Here is a 26,645-nt window from a genome sequence, read left to right on the forward strand (position 1 = left end):
GGTACTTAACGGTTCGGTTTTCGGTTTAACCAATAAGAAAATACTCATATATATTATATACACGATAAGAAAATTTTCAAATAAACCATATGATTTTTCCAGCATTTGGCATGAAAGTAATAATCATAAAAGTAACAATCATTTTTCTTGCAAGTTTAGACACTAGACACATTCAAAGGAAAAAGTGTGAAAGTAACAATCGTTTTAACCATTAACAAAAAGTGTGAAAGTAACAATCGTTTAACCATTAACAATAAGACTAGTAAATTTAGTATAGTCTTATTGGGTTATCGGTTTAACCATTAACAAAAATTATAAAACCGGAAACCGAACCAATAATCCAATAAAAAATTTTGCAAAACCGTTTAAAAACCGTTAGCCCAATAACCCAATATCAATAAACCAATAGTGTTTTTTTTCGGTTCGGTTTATTGGTTAAATCGGTTTTTGCACACCCCTAGTCAGATAGACAAATTCCTTTAAAATGAGATTAATTATCTTTACATTTAAACACCTAAATTACTGGTCAATTAACAATTTGTTTTTTTTTCTCTCTCCAACAATATACCTCTGCCAATCACCTTACCCAACCGTAACTCTCGTCACCCCCCACGTCCTCCACCACTTAGCTCCACCATCTCTCTCATCCTTCAACTATCAAAACTGAATCTTGGTAATCAACATTATTTATAGAGGTTTTTTACTATTGTAACATTATTATCTTGTATCTGATATATGGTTCTTCCTTTTCATGAATCTAAGATATTAAGCCTCAATCAATTCGGTATTTTATACATGTATTTTGAATATTCAAACCGACGGATACATGTATTTGACGAATAATGATACATGTATCTAAATGACAAAATATGGCATAGAAAGTAATATGGTGATATCGGTCATTGTTGAAAAACTCACAATCGCAAGGAACAAAAAAAGAACAAATTAATGCCAAGAATATGGAGTTTACAATTAGAGAATTATTTCAGTTTTATGATTTCGTTATTTTAGGATGATTTGTTAAAGTTGATACACTAAGAAATATGTAGATATGTTAGAGTTGTTAATTAAGCATCAATTACTCCTCTAATTAAGGAAATTAGTTACATACATTTAATTCAAAATTAATAAAACGTGTATCTCCAATATTCAAACCGGTGGATACATATATCTGGCGAGTAATGTTACATGTATCCAAAAGATAAAATATAATATAGGAAGTAATATTCAAAACTATCGGGAATCATATATAGTAATTATGACCTAAACTAGTGGAATTTATGTGCTTTGCTTAATTATGAATCACACTAAACATTCGTTTAAGAAACGTGAATTGCTTATGAGATTTTTATAATCGTTTATAAATCTTGTGTTTGTCGATACATTTTATAAAATATATTCTCTAAATGTGAGTTCAAGTTTGAATGAAAAAAAAAGTTCAATAGTTCATTTATAAAACATATTCTACCCCAATTTCTAGTTAAGTTCTTTGATAAATCGTATTCGAAAGAAGAAAATGATTCGATAAAGTTAAAACTAGGCCCACTTAACTTCAACAAATGGAATCAACAAGCTAGGAATTATATTGTTGTGGATATATCGCTTTTTTTAGCTGAGTATCTATTGAAAATAACCTTATTATCTAACAAAGATCGGAATAATTCAAAACCTGCACAAACCTCACTTGTGGAATCATGCTGACAACATGCTTAACAAATACAAATCGAACGTGGAACCCGTAAAATCATATTTTTAATGGCGAACGAGTGAGTATGCGTAAGAATCTCCTCTTGGAAGGGGAACAACAACTCAAAAAATTTGTTAATAGCCCATAGGCTAACGGCCAATGATGGGTTGGATCACTCACGTTTGATTAGCTAGTAGATAAGACAATAACTTACTAATGCAATGATAAATAGCTAATTTGAGAGAATGACCAACCAAACTAAGACTAAGACATGACCCTAACTCTTACAAGGCACAATAATGAGAAATTTTCGCAATAGGTGAAGGGGAATATTCACATATAGCCACTCAAAAATAGCTTAATTACGTTTCATAGCTATAATTTGCTAATTATGATTCGTAGCTACGTGTTATAGGAAGAAGAGTGACGAGCGAGATTGGGAGAGGGAGGGGAGAGGCGAGCGAGAGAGGGCAGAGAGGTGAATTGTATATGTATATCGATTAGATAATTGTATCTAGCGAGTGAGATCGGGAGAGGGAGGAGAGAACCGAGCGAGACTGGGAGAGGGAGGAGAGAGACAAGCGAGAGAGGGCAATAATTTGTATAATTCACATCTCGTTTGTATAATTCACAAGTACGTTTGTATAATTCGCGTGTTTTTGTATAATTGAGTAATATAAAATATGAAATTATACAAATATGATAAACTCAAAATAACGAATTGATACAAACATAAACATATGAACTTTAAACAGTTATACAAATTACATTATATAAATCATATTATACAAAATTCGAAAACTACAAGTTTATACAAACCTTAAAAAGCTATACACGAAAAGATTGAATGTATATGGTGACAAAACTGAAAAACCAAAGGAAAACCATCATCATACACAAATACAAATCAAACGAAGATTTGTTAGTTGCGAATTATACAAACGTGACTAATTATACAAATTCGAAGTCAGTCCACATAATTAATGATTAATGTTAGTCGCGAGTGATAATTATAATAAATTATCCAGTTTAGAAAGTAGCCCTAGACAGATCATTGCTAAGAGGAGAGCTGGGAATTTCTTGCTAATCAGGTGCTATCATCGTATTATAATGATTATTCCGACGTCAGAGCAGACAAGACTACCAACCCCAGAGTGAATTAACCTTGTCTGCACTACCACCTTAGTTTACTAGACCTTGGGGAATTGGCTAGTTACCCTCACTCCGGCTATGATGACTAATTAAATAGTATAAATTTATTTAACCGCGTAATCTCATAGGCGAAAACCTAACAAAGCAATTAAAGGTAGAAGGCCCAAGAAGCCCATTTGACAATTAAAACGGTTTTCGAATTTGAAAATTTGAATCTAATAACACATCACACGTGCTTCCCATTAAATTTGTACCCTTTTTTAAATTTTAAATTCAAATAATTAATAGACGTCACGTGCTCACCATTTTTCAAATTTTTTCAAAATTTTCAGTTTGTGAAATTTTTCATTTTCATTTTGTTATAAAGAACCGCCCAAATCAAATTTTGAAAATTTGCCAATGTGCCTATCTCTCTCTAAGCTTTCTATCTCTTCATTTTCCACTACTACAGAGCCTCCTCAAGAACCCTAATACAAACCCAGAAGATTTTTTCAAGGTAATTTTTGTTTTCTTTACTTCTTTTAGATCGTTGGAAGATTCGTTGTTTACTGTTTGATGTTCAGTTAGCTACATTTTCCGGGTGAAATGGTGTTATGGGTCATCGGAAATTTTCTTTATTTTTGTGTTAGAGATATAATCTGGTAGTTGTAATTGATGTGTTTGCAATCAGTTAGCTATATTTTCCGGTTATAATGGTGTTATGGGTCATCTGATTTTTCTTTTTGTGTGTTAGAGGTTCAATCTTGTAGTTGTAATTGATGTATTTGCCAGTTGACTACACGCCCGATCGTTGGAAGATTCGCTGTTTACTGTTTGATACTCAGTTAGCTACATTTTCCGGTTGAAATAGTGTTATGGGTCATCGGAAATTTCTTTCTTTTGCGCCAGAGATTCAATCTGGTAGTTGTAATTGATGTATTTGCCAGTTGATTACATGTCCGATCGTTGGAAGATTCTCTGTTCACTGTTTGATGTTTAGTTAGCTACATTTTCCGGTTGAAATGGTGTTATGGGTCATCGGAAATTTTCTTTCTTTTAGACAAGAGATTCAATCTGGTTGTTGAAATTGGCTGTATTGATATCAGTTGGATATATTTCTGGCTTAATTGATCTTATGGGTCATCGGATTTGTTTGTTTCTTTTAGATAAGAGATTCAATCTGGTAGTTGAAATTGATGTATTTGCTAGCAGCTGTCTACTTTTGCGAAAGATTCAATCGGGTAGTTGAAATTGATGCATTTGGTATCAGTTATACACATTTTCCAGATAAAATAGTCTTCTGGGTCATCGGGGTTTTCTTTACTTTGCATAGAAGATTCAATCAGGTTGTTTGGGAATGAAATGGGTTTAGATAACATTTCTTTGTTTGCTTTTTGGTTCAGTTGAATATTTTAGAAAAATGGCCGAAGGGAGAGACCGATTATCTAGGCAAGAAGACCCAATAGACATCTACAGTCGTCGGCGGAGGTCAATGGGCAGAGGTGGCATTGAGATCTTCGAGGATGAATCACCAGAAAGCTCTTCCAGAGCTCCAGTACAGACTACAGTGGAAACAGGGAGAATGGCAGGCACCAGCGGTGGTCGTGGTGGCATTGGAAGGATTGGTTTTGGGTCGCCAAGGAATAGGCGTGGACGAAACTCACTTCGAACTCCAACCAGGGTGATTGGTCGTCAGAACATTTCACCAGCAGGCCAGGGGAGAAATCGAGGGCGTCACAGTGTCCTTCCAGCTTGGTATCCAAGAACTCCTCTCCGTGACATTACTTCCATTGTCAGGGTAACTACTTTCTTGCCTATTTAGAGACTGAGCTTCTTTTGCATAATCTTGATTTGCTATTCATACTTAATTTCTCATACATATGGTCCAATGAATTACAAGAGTAACTGGTTATAATGAGAGATGGATTTAGAATTTAGAAATAGTGTCTGCACATTTCAATATGCAGCTAAGAGATGGATCTGCATGATGATATGGACATAGACTTAGGTTGCTTATCTTACATTTGTGTTTGTAAGTCAACATTTGGTTGCTTGATAGAGTTTTGATTCATCTAGCATTAATAGTTCTAACAAGAATATGTTTTGATCATTCTGGAATTAAAGTAAAGCTCAATTGTTGTCTGCTATCTCACTGTTTGTTTGTTTGGTGAGTATACAACAACAACAATATAATGAGTGTAATACCACAAGTGAGGTTTGGGGAAGTTAGTGTGTATGCTGTCCTTGCCCCTATCTTGAGAGGTAGATAGTTTGTTTCCAATAGACCCTCAGCTCTAGCAAATGTTTGGTGAGCATATGAGTGATCAGTAGTTGAGCAAGCTGTTTACAGTTCAAGCTTTCTCAACTTGTTTGCAACAGCCTATGTGGATTAAGATGTCTAAGCTCAATACAGGAAGTTCCACTACTTGCATTAGCCTGTACCCAATTTGAATTAGTGTGCCTACACATTCCTAAAAGAATTTTTATCTCAACGTATCCTAAACAAGTAGTGCATACTGCGGGTATTATGCTCAAAAATTAAGTTACTTTTTTATTCCCTATCTATTTAACATTTATGATGTAGTTGAGAATTTTATAGTAGTCCAGAGTTGCATTGATAAATCACTTTGATCATGGTTTAGGAATTCCATTAGTGAAAGGATGGATTGAGAAATTTGAAGTTTGAAGAGAGGCAAAAGAAATTTCCTCCATAACATAGAGTTTAAGTTGACCTTTGAAAGGAGGCAAAAGAAGTTTCCTCCAGAACATATAGTTTGCTAAATCAATGAACATCAATAACAAGATCTTCGATGTATTGAGATGTGGTAGAATGAGATGTGCAAATGATAAAGAATCTAACACTTAAGCCATATCAGACTGGAAGAAGATGATAAAATTGAAAAGAATAGGATAGAGGAAGACAAAAGAACGAGACGAAGCTAACCTGATAGGCTGATACCATGAAATAAATTATATTTCACCTTATAATTGTGAATGGGCTCATGAAATACATATAAAGTTCGCATTTCTGTATAAAGATTAAGTTATGCTCACATATAAGAACTAATCCAATAGTTATCAATTACCTCTTAATTGGTTTTGTTTCTTTTTATTTTTCCCTTTTGCAGTTATATGACTTTTCATCTATGCATTTTATTGGCCCAGCATCTCTCATTACCTCCACTGTTCAGCTACTTAACTTAAGTAAAACAAAATAAATCAATCTATATCAGTTGCTGAATAATGCTATCAATTCAAGTTTCTATTTTAACTACAATCAGAAACTACAAAGAGACGGGAGAAATTCTTTGCTTCTCTTAATAAAGGTTTGATATGCATGTGGTACTGTTATGCCAGTTAAGTAACTTAAAATCCTTAACACTGCAAGTGTGGTATGAGGTCACCTCGAGCTCTCCCAGTCGCAGGTATTACTATAAGCTAGAAACTATTTGGGCTTGACTTCAATGCAGTTGCACTTTTTGTGTATCTAGATACATGTCAGGATTTGAAATTTTATTACATCTTAACACTGCTGAATACCATCAAATTAAGTTTTGCTTTATATAGTTCTGGATGAGCCTGATTGTAATTGGATTTCCTCCATAGGCAATTGAAAGAACAAGAGCTCGCTTGAGAGAAAGTGAAGGCGAACAACTTGAGAGTGTTGTACCCCAGGACCATACTGATCTTGGTCCTTCTGAATCAACATCAGGTGCTCAACTTGAGCACACTAATTCTTTGATCACCCCACGTCCAAAAACCAGAAGCAGATATCATACCAGATCTGTTGGTAAAGTGCCAAAGATTTTGCTTGATATCACCAATCAGAGTACTTCAGAAGACTCTGAATGCCTCACACCACAAAGAAAGCTGCTGAACTCAATTGACACTGTTGAGAAAGATGTTATGGAAGAGCTGCATAAATTGAAGAGGACCCCAGGTGCCAGGAAAGAAGAGAGGGACAAAAGAGTTAAAACTTTAATGTCAATGCGCTGATTTTCCATTTTGATGTTCAACTCAATCAAGGTTGAGGGTCACATACTCGGTTATTTTGGAGAAAGGAGGTAGAGCTGCTGAACAGGGAGGTAATGTGGATCATCTTCTGATGATCAAGCAATTAGTTGAATTAGGATATCTTTCGATATCTTTCTGTTCCTTGTTAGAATGTACCTTTATAGAATTGGCTTTTACATCCTGCTGAAGTTTTTTGTTTTGGCGATATGCATTTGAGTATGTATTCACCATACATTGGAGATATGCATTTGAATATGTACATAGTGTTTGATGCAGGTTTCATACTTGAATTGTGTTTAATAAGGAGATGCACTTCTATGTTTTGATGCACTTCTTTTTTTACCCTCTTAAATAGGATCTGTGAATTGTTAGGTTTCAATTTGCTGCTGTTCATTTTAAGCCTCATTTGCCACTTATCTTTGAGGTTAGAAGAAGAGATGATGAACCCTATTGAGTTCATTATATGAAATTATGAATCTCACTTTTCATTGTTGCAAGAGATTGATTTCATGTTGTGAACTTGTTACCTGATCATAGAAGTTATGATCAATTAATATGAGTATTGCAATAAATGATCATGTTGTTATGCAAAGTCTAATCTGGACAAGTAAATATGAACATACGGAGTAATTAATTTGTATTGTTTGACTTTGTGTTAGGATGTTATACATTATCAATTTAGATCACCTAATCTCTTCTTAATGGTCTCAATTGTCTCCATGACTATTGAGAAAACAATGCCATCTTGAAAAGGACAACACAACATTTTCATGCTCAATTCAATTATAAGTTTGACATTGTATTTAATAATAATTACTTCTAGATGTCTCATAGTTTAATAGTCAACTAACTTGAATTTTAGTTGAGAGATATATCTATAAAAAAATCATATATTCTTTTTTGGGTAGGTAGGGAAAGCTAGGTAAAAGAGAGATGATATTTGATAATTAGAACTTAAATCAAGTAAAAGTGAAGTTGTAACACCTAAACAACAACTCTCCTTATTAGCGACGAAGCCGAGATTTTGTTATCATATGCTATAAATATAAACACAGAGAATTTAAAAAGAGTCTACGCTGAGTGAGTTGATTTATAGTCGTATAAATTTTGAAGACTTGTTTTAGATTACGTGTTTTTAAGGTCTTTTTTTTTAAGCGTTGTGTTCAGCCAAACATCGTTATATAAATTAAAATTGATAAAGTACTAATTTTATCATTTTACCTATAACTATGTTTCATCTATATCAACACAAAAAAAAAGTAATAGAAACATTTAGGGGGAAAATATAGGTGAAGAAATTAAGATTACAAAAGGCTAATTATTAACTAGCTAATTAATTATTCGTGACGAGGACGCGCCAGCCAAAGCGAGCTGAGGGCTCGAAGCCGATGGAAATAATCGCCGATTGCTATAAAACACCTCGCGGCTTGACGAGTAGTTAAGATTTGAAGCAGCCGATGAATTGTTTGGTGCCTCAAATTATCGGCCTGGAAAAAATAAATCATTTATTTCTTCATTTGTTAAAAAATTTGTACTATATATTTTTTTAATTAGAGTCCATAAGAATAAATATAAATAAACAATATGCTTGATAAATAATTTGTAGTATATTTCATCTGATATGTTTAAAATTATAAGATTTAAAATTTTATATCTAGTTAAATTGATACACATAAATTGAAAAGGAGAAAGTTGTTAAATAAATCTTTGGCCTAACTCACTTAAAAAACAAGTTCTATAAGAGAGAAAAATTGCTCAAGCGATATATATAAGGAGTTCTGAGATCTTGTCCCGATCTTGTGTGGGACATTTCTTTGCAACACCCCCTCACATGCAAACACATTTTCGGACTACCGCATGCACAATCATAGATGGGGATATATTCACACCCACGAAGGACCCGATATTAAATTAAATCGATTTTAGGCCTAATTCATACTCCAAAAGTTAGTTCAAACGGAGTATAATTGCCCAAATATCAAAGCCAAACCCATTGAGTTCGATGTTCCCCACACAAGAGTGCTTGTGAATAAACCTAATCCATGATTGTGCACGTTCCCGTCCAAAAAGTGTCTGAGTGTGAAGGGGTTGTTGGAAGAAAGTGTCTCATATTGAGTTGGGACTTTTTTTATGTCTTGAACAATTTTCCTCCATTTAAACTAGTTTTTAAAGTTAAATTAAATTCAAAATTCATTTAATAAAAATAACTTTTTCTTTAAACAGACTAAAAAGAAAATCACATAATCTATAGACAAATGAACTACTACGTACTATGATATAATATAACATAATATAATATACCTGTCTAAGGAAGGCTTCAACAGTGGAGAGTTGGTTAATAGCAAGAGCCATGTAGTTTCCCATATTTTCATTATTATTACCCAATATTAATGCATCTGAGGCAATTATTGTATCTGATAATGACTGATTCAAAGCTTCTAATCCTTGTGACAAAGCATCCTCAGCTTCTTGTGTTGATTTTTGTAATCCACACATTCCCAACAATTGGTTTTCTGTTAATGCCTCTATCTGACACATTATAATCTGTTTAACCAGAGACGGATCAAGAATTTTTAGTAAATAAGAATTTTGAATGAATTATTTATGCATATTCAATGTTAACACAAATACAGGATTTTAGTCAAAATTATTGAGCCTAGCTCTGTTTCTACAAGACCATCATCCAATGTAATTTCATAAATGGGATCTAAGAAGTATAGGAAGTACGAAAACCTTACTTCTCATATTGTGAGGTAGAGAGGTTGGTTCTGCTAGGCCATCGTCTCAAAAGAAAAGTCATCGAAGCAAGATATCAAAAAAATATAACAATAAAATAACAGAATACAAAGAAAATTAAATAACAAATACTGAATATGAGACTATGCGATTAAGAATAACTATATTTTTATAATTGTTCATATTAAGCCAAACAAGTTACCTAGAAAATAAAGTAAGACAACTATTGTACTATAACAAATTGAATTACACTGACTTTATATAAGTTAAGTCCATTCATAAAATACCAAACAAGGTTAGTTAGCTATCTATCTAGCTAATCCAAATATAAACCTCCACAATAATATCAAAATGACCTAATTAATTAAATTATAAAAGCAAATAGTGTGGTAGTTGGAGATAAAATATAAAGTACAAAAGTCCTTTAATTTTGTTTCTTGTTAATTAATTAGTACTTAATAGGAGTACCAACTAAAGTTAATATATAGATCTAGAAGAAATCATGACTGTTTAAAAATAGTAAGAAACATATATAGCTTTTTGGTTGAGTAGGTAAATATATCTAACAGGGTTCTATAAGGGAAAGTCTTGTAATCCATCTCTCTCATAATTTATCTACACAAAAGTCACACAACATCATGCTCTATGCCTACAATATATCGAGACAGATTCAGAATTTGAATTTATCTTACTCCTAAGTCCTAACTAGCAACAAATATCAGGTAACTCTGTCCATCAAGATTAGGACAAATGGAAAAAATTACCTAGTGATATTTTTTTGTCTTCGCTAAATTTTACATCCCACTTCACACTGAACATTTGGTGTGTGGACAATTTAATTAACATGATGGTCCAACATATCAATACACAATAATTGAGATGGATATTGCTCAAATACTATTTATAACCCTCATGAAAACTAGGGTTTGAACCATAACTCTTTTTATGTTATGGGGTTCATGATACATTATTTATGTACATATTAATTACTCATTTTTTTAAAAATATAAATGAAAAGTTTGAGTTTAAGTAATTGGAATACAAATCCACGCCAGAATATCCTCTCATGTAAAATTTAAGCGGTAAAGATTCTGATGACTTAAGTGACAATTATACTTATTCATTATTAACTAAAGTCTCGTATTATAATTTTAAATATGAAAAGATAACAACATATAACTGTTCAGTACTTACTTTGAGAAGTTCGGATGGACGAAAATCGCCGATCCACAAGAAGCAACGTTCAGCCGGAGACTTCCACAAGCCAGAAACCAAATGAAAAACATCAGATTTTGCAAGCATGCCCTTCAAGTTCATTATATTGTCATAATGTAACACACAATTTTCGACGTAAATACGAAGTTCATCCTCTTGCAATTGTTCTTCATGTACTGCATTTCTAAGTTCACATATGAGTCTATGATGTTCTTCCAGCCATCTTGCATACTCCAAATCGAATACCGCAGCATCTAAATTCATGCAAAAAATAATTTAACTTATATATAAGTCGATCGTATAAAAAAATACGATTTTAGTTTGACATACTAGAGAAAAAATAGAAATGTATATATCTTACGTATATATTAGTCCACTTGTTATGATTAATTTTATGTATATATCTATCTTTCTAAAGTGATATGATAGTAATGTTCGGATGGACTTCATTATTCTTTCACAATTAAAATCGAAAGGATTGTATCAGATCGAGAATTGGAATATAAATAGTACCTGAGCTGATATTGGTCCTATTAATAAGTTGAAAGCCTTGGTCTCCTCCTAGAAGAACATTTCCTCCAACATGAAATCCCTTTTAACACATAAACCCACATAATTATTGAAGATTATTAATTACCAAAATATCTTGCTAGTAATATGTTAAGAATCACTAAAAAAATTATTATTTTTCCATTGAAATATCCCATTAAAAAATATTCAGTAATTATTTTTATAGATATTTTGATTGAATTCGTTGGGAAAAGAAAAGAAAAAGTAATGTCTTTATACAGAAAAAATATTTCAGTGAAAATTTGTTTTTAATCATGTATTTTTCAATGAGTTGATTCAGTGAGTAGAAAATAAGAGAAATCAAAGTGAATTACTTGAGATCTGGCTCTTTGTATTTCATGCTCCAATTGAGTGAGCCTTATTCTACTTGTCTCTAGCTGTTGAACATAAGCCTGTATAATTAAAAAAAAAGTTACCATAAAATAAAATTATTCTCAAGCATATATGAAGCCATTATTTAATTTCAACATTTACACTAAAAACTATATAGTAAAATTAAAGAGTTATAATAATTAATTAATGAACCTTTTTCCTAATTCTGCTTTTCCTTGCTGCCTCTCTATTCTGAGCAAGTCTCCTTAATGTCTGCATGCAACAAAAAACAAAATTAATATTATCAAGTTTAACTTTAACTTTAATATATTCACCATTTTTTACACTATTTGATCATATAAAAATATTTAAATGACTCGACACAGAATTTAAAAAATAAAAGAAATATTTTTGAAATTTGTAATTTTACAAAAAATTAAGTCCCACCTTGGGATCTGATGTTTTAGGTGCGTCTTGCTCAGGACTTGAAGTTGGAACCTTACGACTTCCCTCTCCCTAAAAAAAGTATGAAGAAATGACGTTATTATTTTTTTAAAACAAATAAAAATTGGCGATAAACAATTTTTTGTCTAGCAAAATTTTATCGCTAATTTTATTTGATTATGATTTAGTGATGATTTATCGAGAAATCATGTACAAACTATATATAAACTATTTAGTGACAGCGACGAATTTATAATACGAAAATGATAATTAATGATACCTTAGTAACTTTGGGTGGTTCACTTTTGTCGATTGTTGGTTGAGATGATTTTTTGGAACCATTTGTAGCTTGAGAAACTAGTGCATTATTATTTGCCTACCAAACAAATTAAAACATATATAGTTAATTAACTGCAAGAAAATGAAACATTATTAGCTATATATATATATATATATATTTATTTATACACATACATATACGTACACATACATTTATGATTGTTTGAGTAAATATCGTAAGGTGTTATTTTATTTTCGAGATTATCATGTCAGATTTGGGAAATTACTTTGTCGTTGGTACGTTGGTCAAACTTAACCTGATGATATAAAAAGTATACATACTTCGAGTGTATCGAGAAGTTAACACTCTTACTCCACTAATTATCGATAACGTTTATGTTATATACATTGATAATGTAAAAAAGTTATATGTATATATTATTTTTGTCGTTCAACTTAATTTGATGGTGTAAGACAAATAGCAACAACAATCGTGAAGAGGATAAGATGTACTATGCAAATCTTATCATATCTTTGTGTAGGTAGAAAGACTGTTTTTGATAGACTCTTGACTCGAAAAAAAAGTTATTAAGAGAAAGTTTACCGCAAGAAGAAAAAGAAATGACAATAGAATAACAACATACCGAGCAAAATAAAGCAGCTGATAACTTGAACGAATAATAAGAAACTACCCGATTACTAAATAAATATACCTTTGTTGAAGATGGCTCAATATGCATTGGTTGTGATGGAAAAATGTTGAGAGTTGGTGGCCTCATTCCATAATTATTCTCTGCAAAATATATCACAAAAAAAATGCCTTTATGAATGGTCATGCATACAAATAATTTACAGAAAAAAAAATACAAATTAATTGAACAATAAAAGCTAAACTTGCAAAAAAAAAGAGAAGAAACAGAAAATCTTTTAATTTGTATACTTTGGATTAAAATCAGAAATGGAAATTTTTTTTCTTTATTTTCTTGTGAATTGTGAGAAGATCTGGTCAAAGTAAGTATATAGTACTATATATTCCATCAGATTTTAATTTGTCCAAAAAAACATGCTTTTTTCATGACCAAAATTACAACTATTCCTCATAGAGAATCTCAATAGATTATTTAAGAGAGACAGTTTCCACCGTTTAAACTTATGATCTATGAATTACACGAAGATAATTTTACTGTTGATCGGAGAAAAATAAATTAAAAAGAAAGTTAACATACGTCTTTGATCTTGAATTGATGAAGAAGAAGGATCTTGTCCATCTAGATATAGAAAAAGTGCTTGATCTAGTTCACCTAAATCATAAGCTCCACCATTATTCTCTTTGCTTCTGTTCATACAAAACAAAATCAAATTAATTACATAAAATAAAAATAAAAATATTAAAAACGCATGATTTAGTAATTAATAAAGTAAATTAATAAGAATCACTAGATCTCGGTTTCAAATTTTAATAAAAACAATAATACTATTTTTTTCTGCTTGCTCAATTTACACTTCTAATTATCCTCAACCCTAATAAATGGTCTATGAAGGGGATAATCAAGTCACTCGAGTTTTCTCTCCCTTCATAGTCCATTAGTCGATAGGATGATCAACTTAGAGGTAGAGACGTATGTCCTTGACAATTATTTCTCATTTCTTCAAGCTTTGATAAACAAAATTATCAATATTTGTGCTAGTGGGAGCTGCACATAAGCTAACTCGACGGTTATAAAAAAAAATCAAGAAAAATTATCAAAAAATAAAGAGGAAAAAAAGAATTACATGAAGTTCTCAGGATTAGTAGATGATAATCCAAAAGAAATCTGATGATTCTTATGATTTTCCATTTGTTGTTGTTGTTGTTGCTGTTGTTGAGGATCATGAAAAAACTGGTGTTGATTGATGAAAGAAATTTGATTTTTAGATGAATCCATTCGTCTTTTTTTCTTCTTCTTTTGGGGTATAAATTGGGCTTGTGAGAGCTCGTTTACATGATGAATGACTAGTTATACAATAAAAATAAAGACAGATAAACCGGAGTCGGTGTTGTTATTGATAATGAAACGGAAGAAGAAGAAGGAGAAGAAGAAGAAGAAGACGGAGTTGTATTCAACCAAAAATAAATTGGACCGAGGGAAACCACCCAACGATTTTGCAGAAATCTATAGAAACCGCTTTTGAGCTTACTTGTTACACCATCTTTCTCAATCTTATGTGATTATTAAATGACCTTAATGCCCTTCTTTCTTCATCATTATTCCTATTGACATTTTCTTTTTACATGATGACCATGGTGTTGTCATTAACCTGTTTGCGTGTATCTCGATTATTTTATTGAGTATACGCGCTAGTTGTTATAACCGTTGAGATAGTTTTTGAGTTTGAGTTATGTTCAATTCTGGTGTATGGGGTGTTGAGTCTTGTATATATCGATGGATCGAAGTTATAATGTATCTCTTTGATTATATGATTATAGATTTAGAAACTAGATCATGATATGAAAAGATATCGATAATATCAATTATTTTCCATCGATGTAGGGAGTCTAGTATCACGCGCTGCTACTTAATACGTCTAAGACTGAATATCTAGACTATGAACAAAATAAGATAAGGATCCACTTTAGGTAGATTATGAATTGAGATATCTCTCCCTTTTAATTTTGACTAAAGTTAAGCAAAACAAAAATACCAAAGTAATTTTTGGTGGTTTAACACATAAATAGCTCATAATTTATTTATTATTATAAAGAAAAGTAATTTTAATAGATAAAAATACATCAAGTTAAATGTCCATTTGGAGAATATTATTATAGTTTTAACTTAAAACAATATAGAAAATAGCATTATTGTTTTTTTTATACAAGGAATTAAAAAACTTGTTTGACTTTTAAGAGTCAAACAATCTGCAGACATTAGACCTAATCAGGGGGTTCAGAATTAAATTAGTTTGTTTGTCTAATTTGTTTAGCACTATTTTTGTCTAAAAAATTCCGTAAATATTTTTTTTCATATATTAAAATTATGTATAATTAAAAAGATATAACTTTTTTTAAAAAAAAAATTCTAGGTTCAATCAAACTATACAAAACAATTGAAATTTGAGCTGAAGGTAAGCAATAATTTTCTCAACTCAAATACAATATAAATAATTATTTATATTCGATATTTGAAAATGTTTGTTGTTCAAAGTTAAGGGAAGAATTTAATTTTTAAAATAAAATAAAATTAAAAATATCGTATATTTAGACGGTCATTATCAAGATGTTTTAGCTTTTAAAATAATGAAATCGATTGGAAAGGAGGAGAAGAAAGGAATATCATTTCTCTTAATTCGTTAAAAAAATAAAAATAGTATCTAAGTTTTCAATTAATATATATATTGACTTGTTTAATTTGGATTAGGTATATCAACAAAATCCTTAAGGATTATATACTTAAATTAATTTACTTTTAAGTCGCTTTTAAGACATAAATAAAATAGTTTTATGTCAACCAACTCCTCTAATTGGACAAATCTAACACTTCCAAGCACAAGATGATCAACTATAATGAATCAATAACAATATATTCCGTGTAATCTCACAAAGTATGATTTAGAGAGGATAAAGTATACACAAATTTTATTTGTAATTATTGTCTTAAAGGTAGAGATGTTATTTTCGATAGACCCTCGACTAAAACAAAACAATCCAAAGTAGTATAGGGAGAAATAACGACAAAGAAGACAGTCATAACAAAATACTATTGATAAATCGTCCTAAACAATACAATAATAATCAAAGTCTAAAAAAAACACAAATATGATAACGCCATGACATTTATCTTTTGCATATATATTTTTTTCACTTACTATAACTAATAATTAATATATATTTTCATCTTATTTATTACTTTAACTATATATAGTAAAATACATTAACTAAATATCAACACCAAATATATATAAATTTTTACTGGATCTTATATATGTCACCTGAAAGAATGGAGGAATACGAAAATTAGGAATTTGATATTCCAACAATATAGTTTATTTAATTTCTCTTCTTTATTTCTTATATTTCATATTGAAAATAATAGTGGGAATACTAATTGATAAATGATAAAGCCTAGAATTCTCGTAGAAATTTCACTTCATTATATAAATAATATTAACTCTTTTTAATTACTTAATTTTAGCTGCTCATTGAAAATTAGGTCACCCAACCTTGTCAATTTCATCATTTAAAAAAAGCAAGACTTTTTATTAAAATGGTGAATATAATGTATATCTTCTCTCTCTCAATTTGAAGTTGCAAGAGTCGCTGTTCTGTTGATGTAAATTCGAATTAGTCAAATTTCAAAACGAGTACGGAATAAATAACCAAAAATAAAATTTGATCAAAAGAACGTTATACAAGTATAATGATTTAATGAGAAGAAAAAAAACAGTTATATATATGGATAAACATTTTTAAATTGTTAATAGATAGTTAATGTATTTAGTAAAAATGTATTGATAAATAATATTTTTACTAGTAAAATGATAGTAATGTAAGCAACATGAGATTAAATAAATTTACCGATGTTATATTGAAAATGACAGCCAAAGTAAATTATGTTTCTATTTTCAGTTCTTCTAGATTATTTCTTTCTTTTATATATAGATATAAAATATATTAAGACAGTATTAGATTCAATGTATCACTAATATTTACATTATTCTAATTGTTTTCTTCTCATGTTTTGACAATCCACGATAACATATAAGTATAACAAAGATTTTCAATTTTTTTTTGGTTAGACTTATTGAGCTTGATTTTTTAAACAGTGGTGGAACAAGAACATTTATTAAAGAAATTCATAATATGAAAAAGTAAACATATATATTAGTGCCTTTATTGTTAAGTAATTTATCTAGTATTTTTTTTTAATAATTGACTCCCTATGAACATGGATTGTAATTCCCCTCTATTGTTAAGTAAAACCTTGTTTGTGTTTAAATTTCATCGAAGACAAAAATAGTATAAGATAATTTCTTTGTATATGGTTAAGTTTTATGGATAAAGTGATAAATAGTTGTGTTAGTGGTAGGTAACTTTTTAGGTACTAATAGAATCAGTTAAGATATCAATAAGGATTGTCATAGAGTGATAAATACTTCTTCATTCTTAATTAAATGTGTCTCGGGTTCGAGTCCTCCTGTGTATAAAGTCGCCTTTGTTAGGAAGCGTTTTACTCCTAAGGTGAGACTTCCTGCGGAAAAAAATCAACAATATAAGAAAAATTATTTAAAAAGAAAGGAAGTTCATTTGTTTCCATTTCATATGTCTAATTTTTATTAATTTGGCACCTTTGAGGAAAGTATAACATGCCGTATATCCTTTACCAACTTGCATTTAATTAAGGTCAGCATCATATAATATAACAAATAATTAAATGATTAACTATGATTAGTTCATACATCTAATCTTTCATATAGTAAAACATCATTCTGAAAAAAAAGCCCTTTTTCCTAAGCTTTGAATATTATTTAATTCAAACATTTCAAAAATAAAAAAAGTTTAAACTTCAAAAATCACGAATTTCAAAAATATCCATTTTATTTAAACTTTGTATCTATTTAAATTGTGACACCTAAATTGTAACAGATGGAGTAGAGGAACTAAAAATTTCATAAATAGTAATTTTCCAAGTTCCCAAGTGAGGCAAAATTAGTTATGCTAAACAACTTTAAATATTAAAGATAAATATAAAGGGTTTAGGTAAGTATAATAAGACTTTGCTTGTTTGACCGATAAGAATCGTAGTTGAGTAATAAGTATTTTTTTATTCTTAATTAGAAATTTTTAAATTGAATTTTGAGTACAAAACTATCTTTATTAGAGAGTACTCTACTTCCAATTTGATATTTCCTTTGAATTTAATCAAACACTAATATAATTATCAAATACCAAATGATAAAACAAATGACTTTGCTTGTGGGTTAGAAACCTCAGACAATTTTGTCAAGAGTGTTTATTTATCCTTCTTTTTTTTATGTTGAATTAATGGTAGGAGGAGATAAGGTTTTTTAAGGCTAATATAAATATAAAATATGTTCTTTCACTCTTATACTATAGATTTTAGGTTCGAGCTCTATAAATAAAAAAATATTTTTATATAGAGTAATCTCACCTTCAATGGGCCTTATGAGGCGTGACACAAATTCGAATTAAAATATTCAAAGTAAATAGTATCAATCATCGAACTAAATCAACAAAATAAAGCTAAATATAGCAAAACGTTTTCATGGACCCCACTCCCTCAAGAAAAAAAACTTGCATTTGATATTTATTCAAAGAATATAAATTTACAATAATTAAGTAACAAAATTACGTAATAATATATAGTCTTAATTAACTATCGTTAACCAATAAAAACGTATATAAAATTCATGTTTTTATATATTTATTAAAATTCATATTTTATATATTTTTTAATGAATAATTTTTTTTTCATGAGCCATGAGCAAGAGCCCTCTTTTTCTGCATTCCAAAAATAGAAAAATGGTGATCATGTTGGAAAGACCTAAGTATGAAAAGTTCAATGTCTAAATTTGGTTTCAAGACAAATGACTTGTTCTTGAGTTTTATTATTTAGTCTAACGTTTCACACTATTTTTTTGTTTTTTTTTCGTTCAGTCTAATTTACGATGATCATGTAATTCTAATAAGAGGCTAGAAGCATGCACCTCTTCATTGATGTATCTGCTTGTTATATTAAGGATATCTTTAAAATTTTAAACCTTGTCAGTATATTTGTTTCATGTTGTATTTTTGGAATTTCAATATCTATATTTCAAAGGCTCTTTATAGATGTTTTTCCACTGATAATTTGGTTCCATCAATAAAGTTTTTTTTTTTGGGTCAAATAAGTGAAACTTAATATGGGTAAAATATTATCAAATCAAACATTTATAAGATAAAGAAATGTGTCATTTTTGAAACGGACTAAAAAAACATATCACATAAATTGAACTTACGTAAGACCACTTTTAATGTGATTTATTGAACTCGTGTTAACACGAAATTTTGCTAGATTTGTGGACCTCAGAATGTCATCTCTTTGGGCCTAAAAAGAGGCCTTCCACAAGTTCTTTGGGCTCAAGCCTTACTGTCTGTTTGTAATAGCTAGCTATTTAGTAAATGATCATTTGTATTATGTTTTTCGTAATATGTGAACCTTTTAGATTATGTTCTAAGGATTTTTATGAGAAAATAATTATTTTTATGAGAAAACGTTAGAACGGTCTAAAATTTTGTAGTAATTACAAATGTTAGACGATAGTTTAATTTTTTATCCACAAGGTTTAGAAATATATGAAACAAACAATAAATTTGAGTATGAAAAAGGGACATTTGCATAACTTAGCACAAAAGGATTTGTGGACCTTAGAGTGCTATTTATTTGGGCCGAGAAATTGGGCCTTCCGGGGCTCAAGTCCTTGCTTTCATTTGTGAAAGTCGCATTAGAGCTTCGATTAAGAATCATTATGGGGGTGAGTGGTGACGCTCGTAATAGGATTTTCTCCATATTCAGGGCTCGAACCGAGACCTCTAATTAAGGGTGAAGCAGTCCCACCATTACACCACAATTCATGTTGATTCTTTTCTAATTTACCAATTCACTCCTCAATCTTGTAACATAACAACATTGACTAATAATATGTATTTTTTTATAATCGATGTATTTAGATCAATTTTTATACATCTCAACTAATTTTCAAAATATCTATTACCTCTCATCAACAACAATATCAGATAACTTAATTTATTAAAATTAAGACATAAGAAAAGAAACTACCAAACTAATATGAATGCATGATGAAATAGTTGGAATGTTGAATTTTCTATTGTATCCTACAAAAGATCATCATAACATAATAATTATTAATTTTTGGCATTTAATGCATATTTTCTCTCTTATAATTGAAGATATGTCTTACCTACCTATTGAAACTATTATATTACCAATAATTTGAATTTTATTAAATGCAAAGCTGGACTGCACATTCTTGCAACATATCTCAAAATGGTCACAATACTTTTATAAATTTCAATTGAGAAATTATCTGAGAGCATAAGCAAATATAAGATTTCGAAGTTTATGAATTGTTATAACGATTTTAAATTAATATTATAATATTAAGTGTGTTTGTAATTAAATATTTATAAGGATTTTATTAAATATCATTATTTGCATAAAAAAAAGATGACAAAAACCCACACGAAAAAAAGATATTCGCTTGACGCAAGCACATGGATATATATATATATATATATTTATGATCTCATAAAGATAGTGATTAATTAAGTAAGTTATTTTTATTTTTAATTAGAATTTTCTAATTTAAACATAGTTAATGATGTGCTAGTGTTGACTTTTCTCTTAAAGGGGCACAAATTTAAATTAATTGGTCTTATTCAAAATAAATCTGAATTAGTTAGACTCTATAAGCATTGAATCATGATTTTTTTTTATTAGAGTTAAACTTAAAAAAAAAATATGTTTGTTATAAAATCTTGAAATAATTTCAGAATGTCTTAAAAAAACAAAAAAATGTTTCTCGCTTCAAATTACGCTTAAAAAAAAACTCTAATTTTTATTCATGATCAAATACAACTTCAATTTCAAAAAAAAATTTCACTTTTGAAAGTGGATGTGGCGGCTCCTTCTTTAAATAGAGGTCTCGAATTCAAGCTCTGGGCATGAAAAAAGTTCTTAGTAAGGACGTTTCGTTCCTTCCGAATAGGTCCTTACACTTTGTGAGTAGTCAGACTCCAATGCGGAAAGCAAATACTGAATAAACAACCAATTTTTACTTAAATGTCACAATGAAATCAGCCAAACGCCACTACTACTTGAGATTTTTCGTTGTGAATCTCAATTAGTCGAGCTTTAACATGATTATACATCGCACGAAAATGCAGTTTATATATCTATATATTAGGTTTAGTGTAATACTAAAATCGTAGCACCAATAAAAGTTAGGGTAGAGTGGTAAATACTCTTTTACTCTTAATTAAAAATTTCGGATTCAAACCACCTTTGATAAGAAATATTTTATCCTCAATATAAATCTAATTTCAATATGAATACCGAACCCCAAATAGAATACGGAAAAAGAAAGAAGAAATCTCAGCATATTCATCCCCCACCCCCGACCCCACCCTTTCCCCCACTATGTCCCCTCCATTGATGAACACAAGAAAACAGAGTACTACTCACCCCCACCACCCTGCTCTGTCTTTTTCTATTCTTTTCTCTCTCTAACTTTACTCTTTTCTCTCTCTATATTTCTTTACCCTTGTTGTTGTCTCTTCACTTTTTCCATCTACACCTCACTATACCATTCTCCATCACTTTGATACCCAAAAGCAACCAAACCCCTTTTGCTTTTTCTCCTCAAAATTCCAATCTTTACAACCTTATCACCAAAATTCCCATCTTTCACTCTCATCTCCCACGAACCCTTCAAGGTATATTCATTTCTCTTTCTGAATATTTTTTATTTCATGTTGAAAAGTTTAATAAATGTCTTCTTGAAAAATCCATTTTTTTTACATTCTTGGTAGTTGTTGAGCTGTAATATTGTTGTAATCTTGATATTAGAAGTTTTAATTATTTTTTTCCTTTTTTTTTATGGGTAAGGGAGAAGGGTATTTTTTTTATTGAGTTTGTGGATATTTTTTAAATTTATTTATATGGATTTTAAGCTTAGTTTTTCATATATAAAAATGGGTTTTGCAGGGTTAAGCATTCAGGTGAACCAGATCTGAGGTTGTGAATGATTTTGGGAGTTTTGGGGTTATCCTTCATGAGGTTCTTTTTAAACCTTAAGTTAGAATTAGGGTAAAACAAACTTAGATTGTGTTGTATATGAAGTTTCTTGAGTATTAGTGTAGTTTTGAGTTGTTTCTCAGAGATATAATTTAGGACATTTGGCTTAATTGTGGTGGAGAAGTAGAAAGGTTCGAAAATGCAGAGACCACCTCAAGAAGATTTTTCACTAAAGGAGACCAAACCCCACCTTGGTGGAGGGAAGGTCACGGGTGATAAGCTTACTAGCACCTATGACTTGGTTGAGCAAATGCAGTATCTTTATGTCCGGGTGGTGAAAGCAAAGGATTTACCAGCGAAGGATGTTACGGGTAGTCTTGATCCTTATGTTGAGGTTAGGCTGGGAAACTATCGGGGTACAACTCGTCATTTCGAGAAGAAATCGAATCCTGAATGGAATCAGGTGTTTGCTTTTTCCAAGGAGCGGATTCAGGCTTCTGTGCTGGAGGTGAATGTGAAAGATAAGGATTTTATTAAGGATGATTTTGTTGGTCGTGTTATGTTTGATTTGAATGATATCCCTAAAAGAGTTCCCCCGGATAGTCCTCTTGCTCCGCAGTGGTATAGGTTGGAGGATAGAAGTGGTAACAAAGTGAAAGGAGAGTTGATGTTGGCTGTTTGGATGGGTACTCAAGCTGATGAAGCGTTTCCTGAATCTTGGCATTCGGATGCGGCTACTGTTAGTGGTGCTGATGCTCTTGCAAATATAAGGTCTAAGGTGTACCTCTCACCAAAGCTGTGGTACCTTAGAGTTAATGTGATTGAGGCTCAGGACTTGATTCCTGGTGACAGAAGTAGGTTTCCAGAGGTTTACGTGAAGGCCATCCTGGGAAATCAGGCATTGAGAACCAGAGTTTCCATGAGCAAGACTATTAATCCCATGTGGAATGAGGATCTGATGTTTGTAGCAGCAGAACCATTCGAGGAGCCATTAATTTTGAGTGTGGAAGATAGAGTTGCACCAAACAATGATGATGTACTTGGAAGATGTGCTATTCCTTTGCAGTACATTGAAAGGAGGTTGGACCACAGACCTATTAACAGTAAGTGGTATAATCTTGAAAAGCACATTATCGTTGAGGGAGAAAAGAAGAAGGAAATCAAATTCGCAAGCAGGATTCACATGAGGCTATATTTGGAAGGAGGGTACCATGTGCTGGATGAATCAACACACTACAGCAGTGATCTTAGACCAACTGCAAAGCAGCTGTGGAAGTCCAGTATAGGTGTCCTAGAATTAGGTATTCTGAATGCTCAGGGCCTTTCGCCGATGAAAACAAAGGATAATCGGGCAACGACAGATGCCTATTGTGTTGCGAAATATGGGCAGAAGTGGGTCCGAACGAGGACCATTATAGATAGCTTTGCTCCCAAGTGGAATGAGCAATACACTTGGGAAGTATTTGATCCTTGCACTGTCATAACTATTGGTGTATTTGATAATTGTCATCTGCATGGAGGAGATAAACCTGGAGGGGCTAGGGACTCGAGGATTGGAAAGGTCAGGATCCGTCTTTCAACTCTCGAAACAGATCGTGTTTACACACATTCTTATCCGCTACTGGTCTTGCATCATACTGGGGTAAAGAAGATGGGTGAAATTCACTTGGCAGTAAGATTTACTTGCTCATCGTTAATGAATATGATGCATATGTACTCTCAGCCGCTGTTACCCAAAATGCACTATATTCATCCTTTAACTGTTACTCAGCTTGACAGCTTGAGACATCAGGCCACTCAGATTGTCTCTATGAGGCTGAGTCGTGCTGAGCCACCTTTGAGGAAAGAAATAGTGGAGTATATGTTAGATGTTGGTTCTCACATGTGGAGTATGAGGAGAAGCAAAGCTAATTTTTTTAGGATTATGGGTGTTTTAGGTGGATTAATAGCTATTGGAAGATGGTTTGATCAAATATGCAATTGGAAAAATCCCATCACAACTGTTCTGATCCATATCTTGTTCTTGATACTGGTTCTATATCCGGAGCTTATTCTGCCAACCATTTTCCTTTATCTCTTCCTAATTGGAGTTTGGTATTACAGATGGAGGCCTAGGCATCCTCCTCACATGGATACTCGTCTTTCTTGTGCTGATAATGCTAATCCTGACGAACTGGATGAGGAATTTGATACTTTCCCTACTTCACGTCCTCCTGATATTGTTCGGATGAGATATGACCGTTTGAGAAGTATTGCTGGAAGGATTCAGACTGTGGTTGGTGATTTGGCTACTCAAGGGGAGAGGCTGCAGTCTTTGTTGAGCTGGAGAGACCCTAGAGCAACCGCGCTGTTTGTCCTTTTCTGCTTGATTGCTGCCATTGTGCTCTACGTGACACCCTTCCAAGTTGTGGCACTCTTGTCAGGATTTTATGTACTGAGACATCCAAGGTTCCGTCACAAGCTACCATCTGCGCCACTTAATTTCTTCAGAAGACTGCCCGCAAGAACAGACTGTATGCTATGAGAACCGTACCTTTGCCTTATGTTATCTTTATCATACTATGTGCTTCTCTCTGTGTCTCGAATTGATGTAAATGTGTCTGGCTCTTTTTGTCCTGCACCTACTGGTGAATGTTAGGTCCTGCTTTTGTGTGTAAGATCTCCTTGAACTGTTTAGATCTAGTAGATTTACTGTTTAATTCATTCTAAGTTTGTTGAAAGTTTTCTGCTTTGATGCAAATCTATATTTGTTGTCTTGTGGATGTTTTCTTTTTGAAAAACATGCTCCATCATTAATTCGAACTACTCTCTTTATTCAAGTTACTGTTTCGATTTTTATTGACTTGATATTGGATGCATCTTCGCTACTGTATTCCTATGCATACCTGCTTTGAAAGCTTTACTTGAGTTGAGGGTTTATCGAAAACAACTTCTCTATCTTCTCAAGGTAGGAGTAAGGTATGCGTATACACCACCCTCTTCAAACCCCACTCGTGTTGTTATCGGAATGGAGGTGCAAGCATTCAAGATCAGTTTGATTTCTTGATAAATTTGTTTTCCTTAAGGATGAAGCATTTTTTGTGTTTTTGGAATGTCTGACAATGATGTTTCTACAAATATTTAATGTAAAGAGAGAATTATTGTACTTAGCATTGTTTGTATATTGCAAGTTGACATTATTTAAACTGGTGATGTTTGTCTGTTTATGAAGACAACAATATAAAGATCCTGCAACTATGTTTTTTTATTTTTTTATAATGCTGTTGGATCTGGAAAATTAGTGCACCTACACAACCCTATAAATGGGGAAGTTGGTAAAGGTAAAATAAGAAAATACTCAGGTAATCGCACAAGTAGAGTCTATATACATTCTTTTTTGTATATGGTGAAGATAGAGAAGTTATTTTCGATAGATTTTCCACTCAAATAAAGCAACATTTCAAGTTCCAAAGGTTTTGAACTGTATCTTTTGTTCTCCCTAAGGAAACTACATAATAAATTAGCACTAAATTTTCTTTGGATGCACTCACTTTGAATATTTGCTTCTCTCTCATTTAAAATTGATGTATGTAAATGATAACTCTAGTGATGAGGGTAAATATTAGGTGATTTCTTCCTATCTACTTAAATATTGGTGGAATAAATTACCCGATGGAAAATGTAAGTATCTAACGGTATAATTAACTATGCAACAAGTTTGTCTTAACATCACGATTATTCTTCAATATGTTAAGTCTTTCGCATTCACGTTGGATTTGAGAAATGGTTGCATTCCTAAGGAGTTTGATTGTAGGCAACCTATCTTGATGCAAATATCATTATTGATTCCACAATTTGAATTTGTGACTTATAGATTATACAGAGACAAATTTACCATTGTTTCAAGATTAAAGGTAGAGTCTATATATAAAAAAAATATTTTTATATTTTACATTTTTTTTTACAATAAGTTATTTGCTTTGATAGGTGAGTATTATTATACTAATATTCCAGATCCAACATTCATATATAAAGCATAACAAAAGGTTGCAGGAATCTTTATATTGTTTTGTTATCAAGTTGTATAATACAAATATCACCAACTTCATTATACTACAATGGTAAACACAATTATTCCTCCTTAAATTAATAATCATATCATATCATATATATTACTATATAAGAAGAGTGAATAAAATTCACTCTTCTTTCGACACGTGGCACCATGGCCCACCTACTTTTATTTTATTTAAATCATATATCATATATATTACTATATATAATATAATACTAATATATATATATATATAATAAATATAAGAAGAGTGAATAAAATTCACTCTTCTTTCGACACGTGGCACCAAGATGGCCCACCTACTTTTACATTTGGTTTTTGAAGATGGCCCACCTATCACAAATATGGCCCACCTACTTTTATACACTCCTCTTTCATTATATTTTAATTTTTTCCTTTTTAAATAGTACTA

At 31.3% G+C, this 26,645-nt stretch overlaps 4 protein-coding genes across 5 annotated transcripts in view; 3 read left to right on the top strand and 1 right to left on the bottom strand.

Annotated features, from left to right (window-relative positions):
• Window positions 1-3,223: 3,223 nt before the first annotated feature.
• Window positions 3,224-7,049, top strand: LOC125841066 (protein POLYCHOME). The gene is made up of 3 exons (XM_049520073.1): window positions 3,224-3,335; window positions 4,222-4,616; window positions 6,425-7,049. Exons 2-3 carry the CDS (start codon window positions 4,239-4,241, stop codon window positions 6,812-6,814), a joined length of 768 nt encoding a protein of 255 aa, XP_049376030.1. The 5' UTR covers window positions 3,224-3,335; window positions 4,222-4,238; the 3' UTR covers window positions 6,815-7,049.
• Window positions 7,050-8,086: 1,037 nt separating this feature from the next.
• Window positions 8,087-14,657, bottom strand: LOC125841057 (bZIP transcription factor TGA10-like). 2 transcript variants are annotated; one of them, XM_049520064.1, is made up of 11 exons: window positions 14,567-14,657; window positions 13,615-13,724; window positions 13,102-13,181; window positions 12,390-12,485; window positions 12,113-12,181; window positions 11,879-11,938; window positions 11,668-11,745; window positions 11,297-11,375; window positions 10,763-11,037; window positions 9,134-9,376; window positions 8,087-8,319 (listed from the first exon to the last, which is right to left on the bottom strand). In XM_049520064.1, the coding sequence occupies exons 3-11, from the start codon at window positions 13,165-13,167 to the stop codon at window positions 8,170-8,172; spliced, it is 1,116 nt and encodes a 371-aa protein (XP_049376021.1). In that variant the 5' UTR covers window positions 13,168-13,181; window positions 13,615-13,724; window positions 14,567-14,657; the 3' UTR covers window positions 8,087-8,169. The 2 variants fall into 2 exon arrangements, with proteins under 2 accessions (XP_049376021.1, XP_049376020.1); XM_049520063.1 differs by lacking the exon at window positions 14,567-14,657 and adding an exon at window positions 14,162-14,313.
• The window catches only part of LOC125841059 (actin-66), a 101,104-nt gene continuing 84,918 nt past the window's right edge, over window positions 10,460-26,645 (top strand). The window contains exon 1 of the mRNA XM_049520066.1: window positions 10,460-10,470. The gene's annotated coding sequence lies outside the window, so the exon portion shown is untranslated. The remainder of the gene's footprint in view (window positions 10,471-26,645) is intronic.
• On the top strand, window positions 21,663-24,914 carry LOC125841048 (FT-interacting protein 3-like). Its single transcript, XM_049520046.1, has 2 exons — window positions 21,663-21,878; window positions 22,150-24,914. The coding sequence occupies exon 2, from the start codon at window positions 22,379-22,381 to the stop codon at window positions 24,701-24,703; it is 2,325 nt and encodes a 774-aa protein (XP_049376003.1). The 5' UTR covers window positions 21,663-21,878; window positions 22,150-22,378; the 3' UTR covers window positions 24,704-24,914.

This window comes from Solanum verrucosum, unplaced genomic scaffold, assembly GCF_900185275.1.
Source record: "Solanum verrucosum unplaced genomic scaffold, falcon-dt-bn FXZP01000196.1, whole genome shotgun sequence".
Classification (NCBI taxonomy): domain Eukaryota; kingdom Viridiplantae; phylum Streptophyta; class Magnoliopsida; order Solanales; family Solanaceae; genus Solanum; species Solanum verrucosum.

Bases quoted from the DNA above. Each gene is read 5' to 3' on its own strand.
- LOC125841066 (XM_049520073.1), top strand. From the start codon at position 4,239: ATGGCCGAAGGGAGAGACCGATTATCTAGGCAAGAAGACCCAATAGAC. The intron at 4,617-6,424 runs GTAACTACTTTC...TTTCCTCCATAG, and splicing joins ACATTACTTCCATTGTCAGG to GCAATTGAAAGAACAAGAGC.
- LOC125841057 (XM_049520063.1), bottom strand. From the start codon at position 14,313: ATGGATTCATCTAAAAATCAAATTTCTTTCATCAATCAACACCAGTTT. The intron at 13,725-14,161 runs GTAATTCTTTTT...TTGTATGAACAG, and splicing joins ACTAATCCTGAGAACTTCAT to AAGCAAAGAGAATAATGGTG. The intron at 11,038-11,296 runs GTACTATTTATA...GCATGAATTTAG, and splicing joins TAGGACCAATATCAGCTCAG to ATGCTGCGGTATTCGATTTG.
- LOC125841048 (XM_049520046.1), top strand. From the start codon at position 22,379: ATGCAGAGACCACCTCAAGAAGATTTTTCACTAAAGGAGACCAAACCC.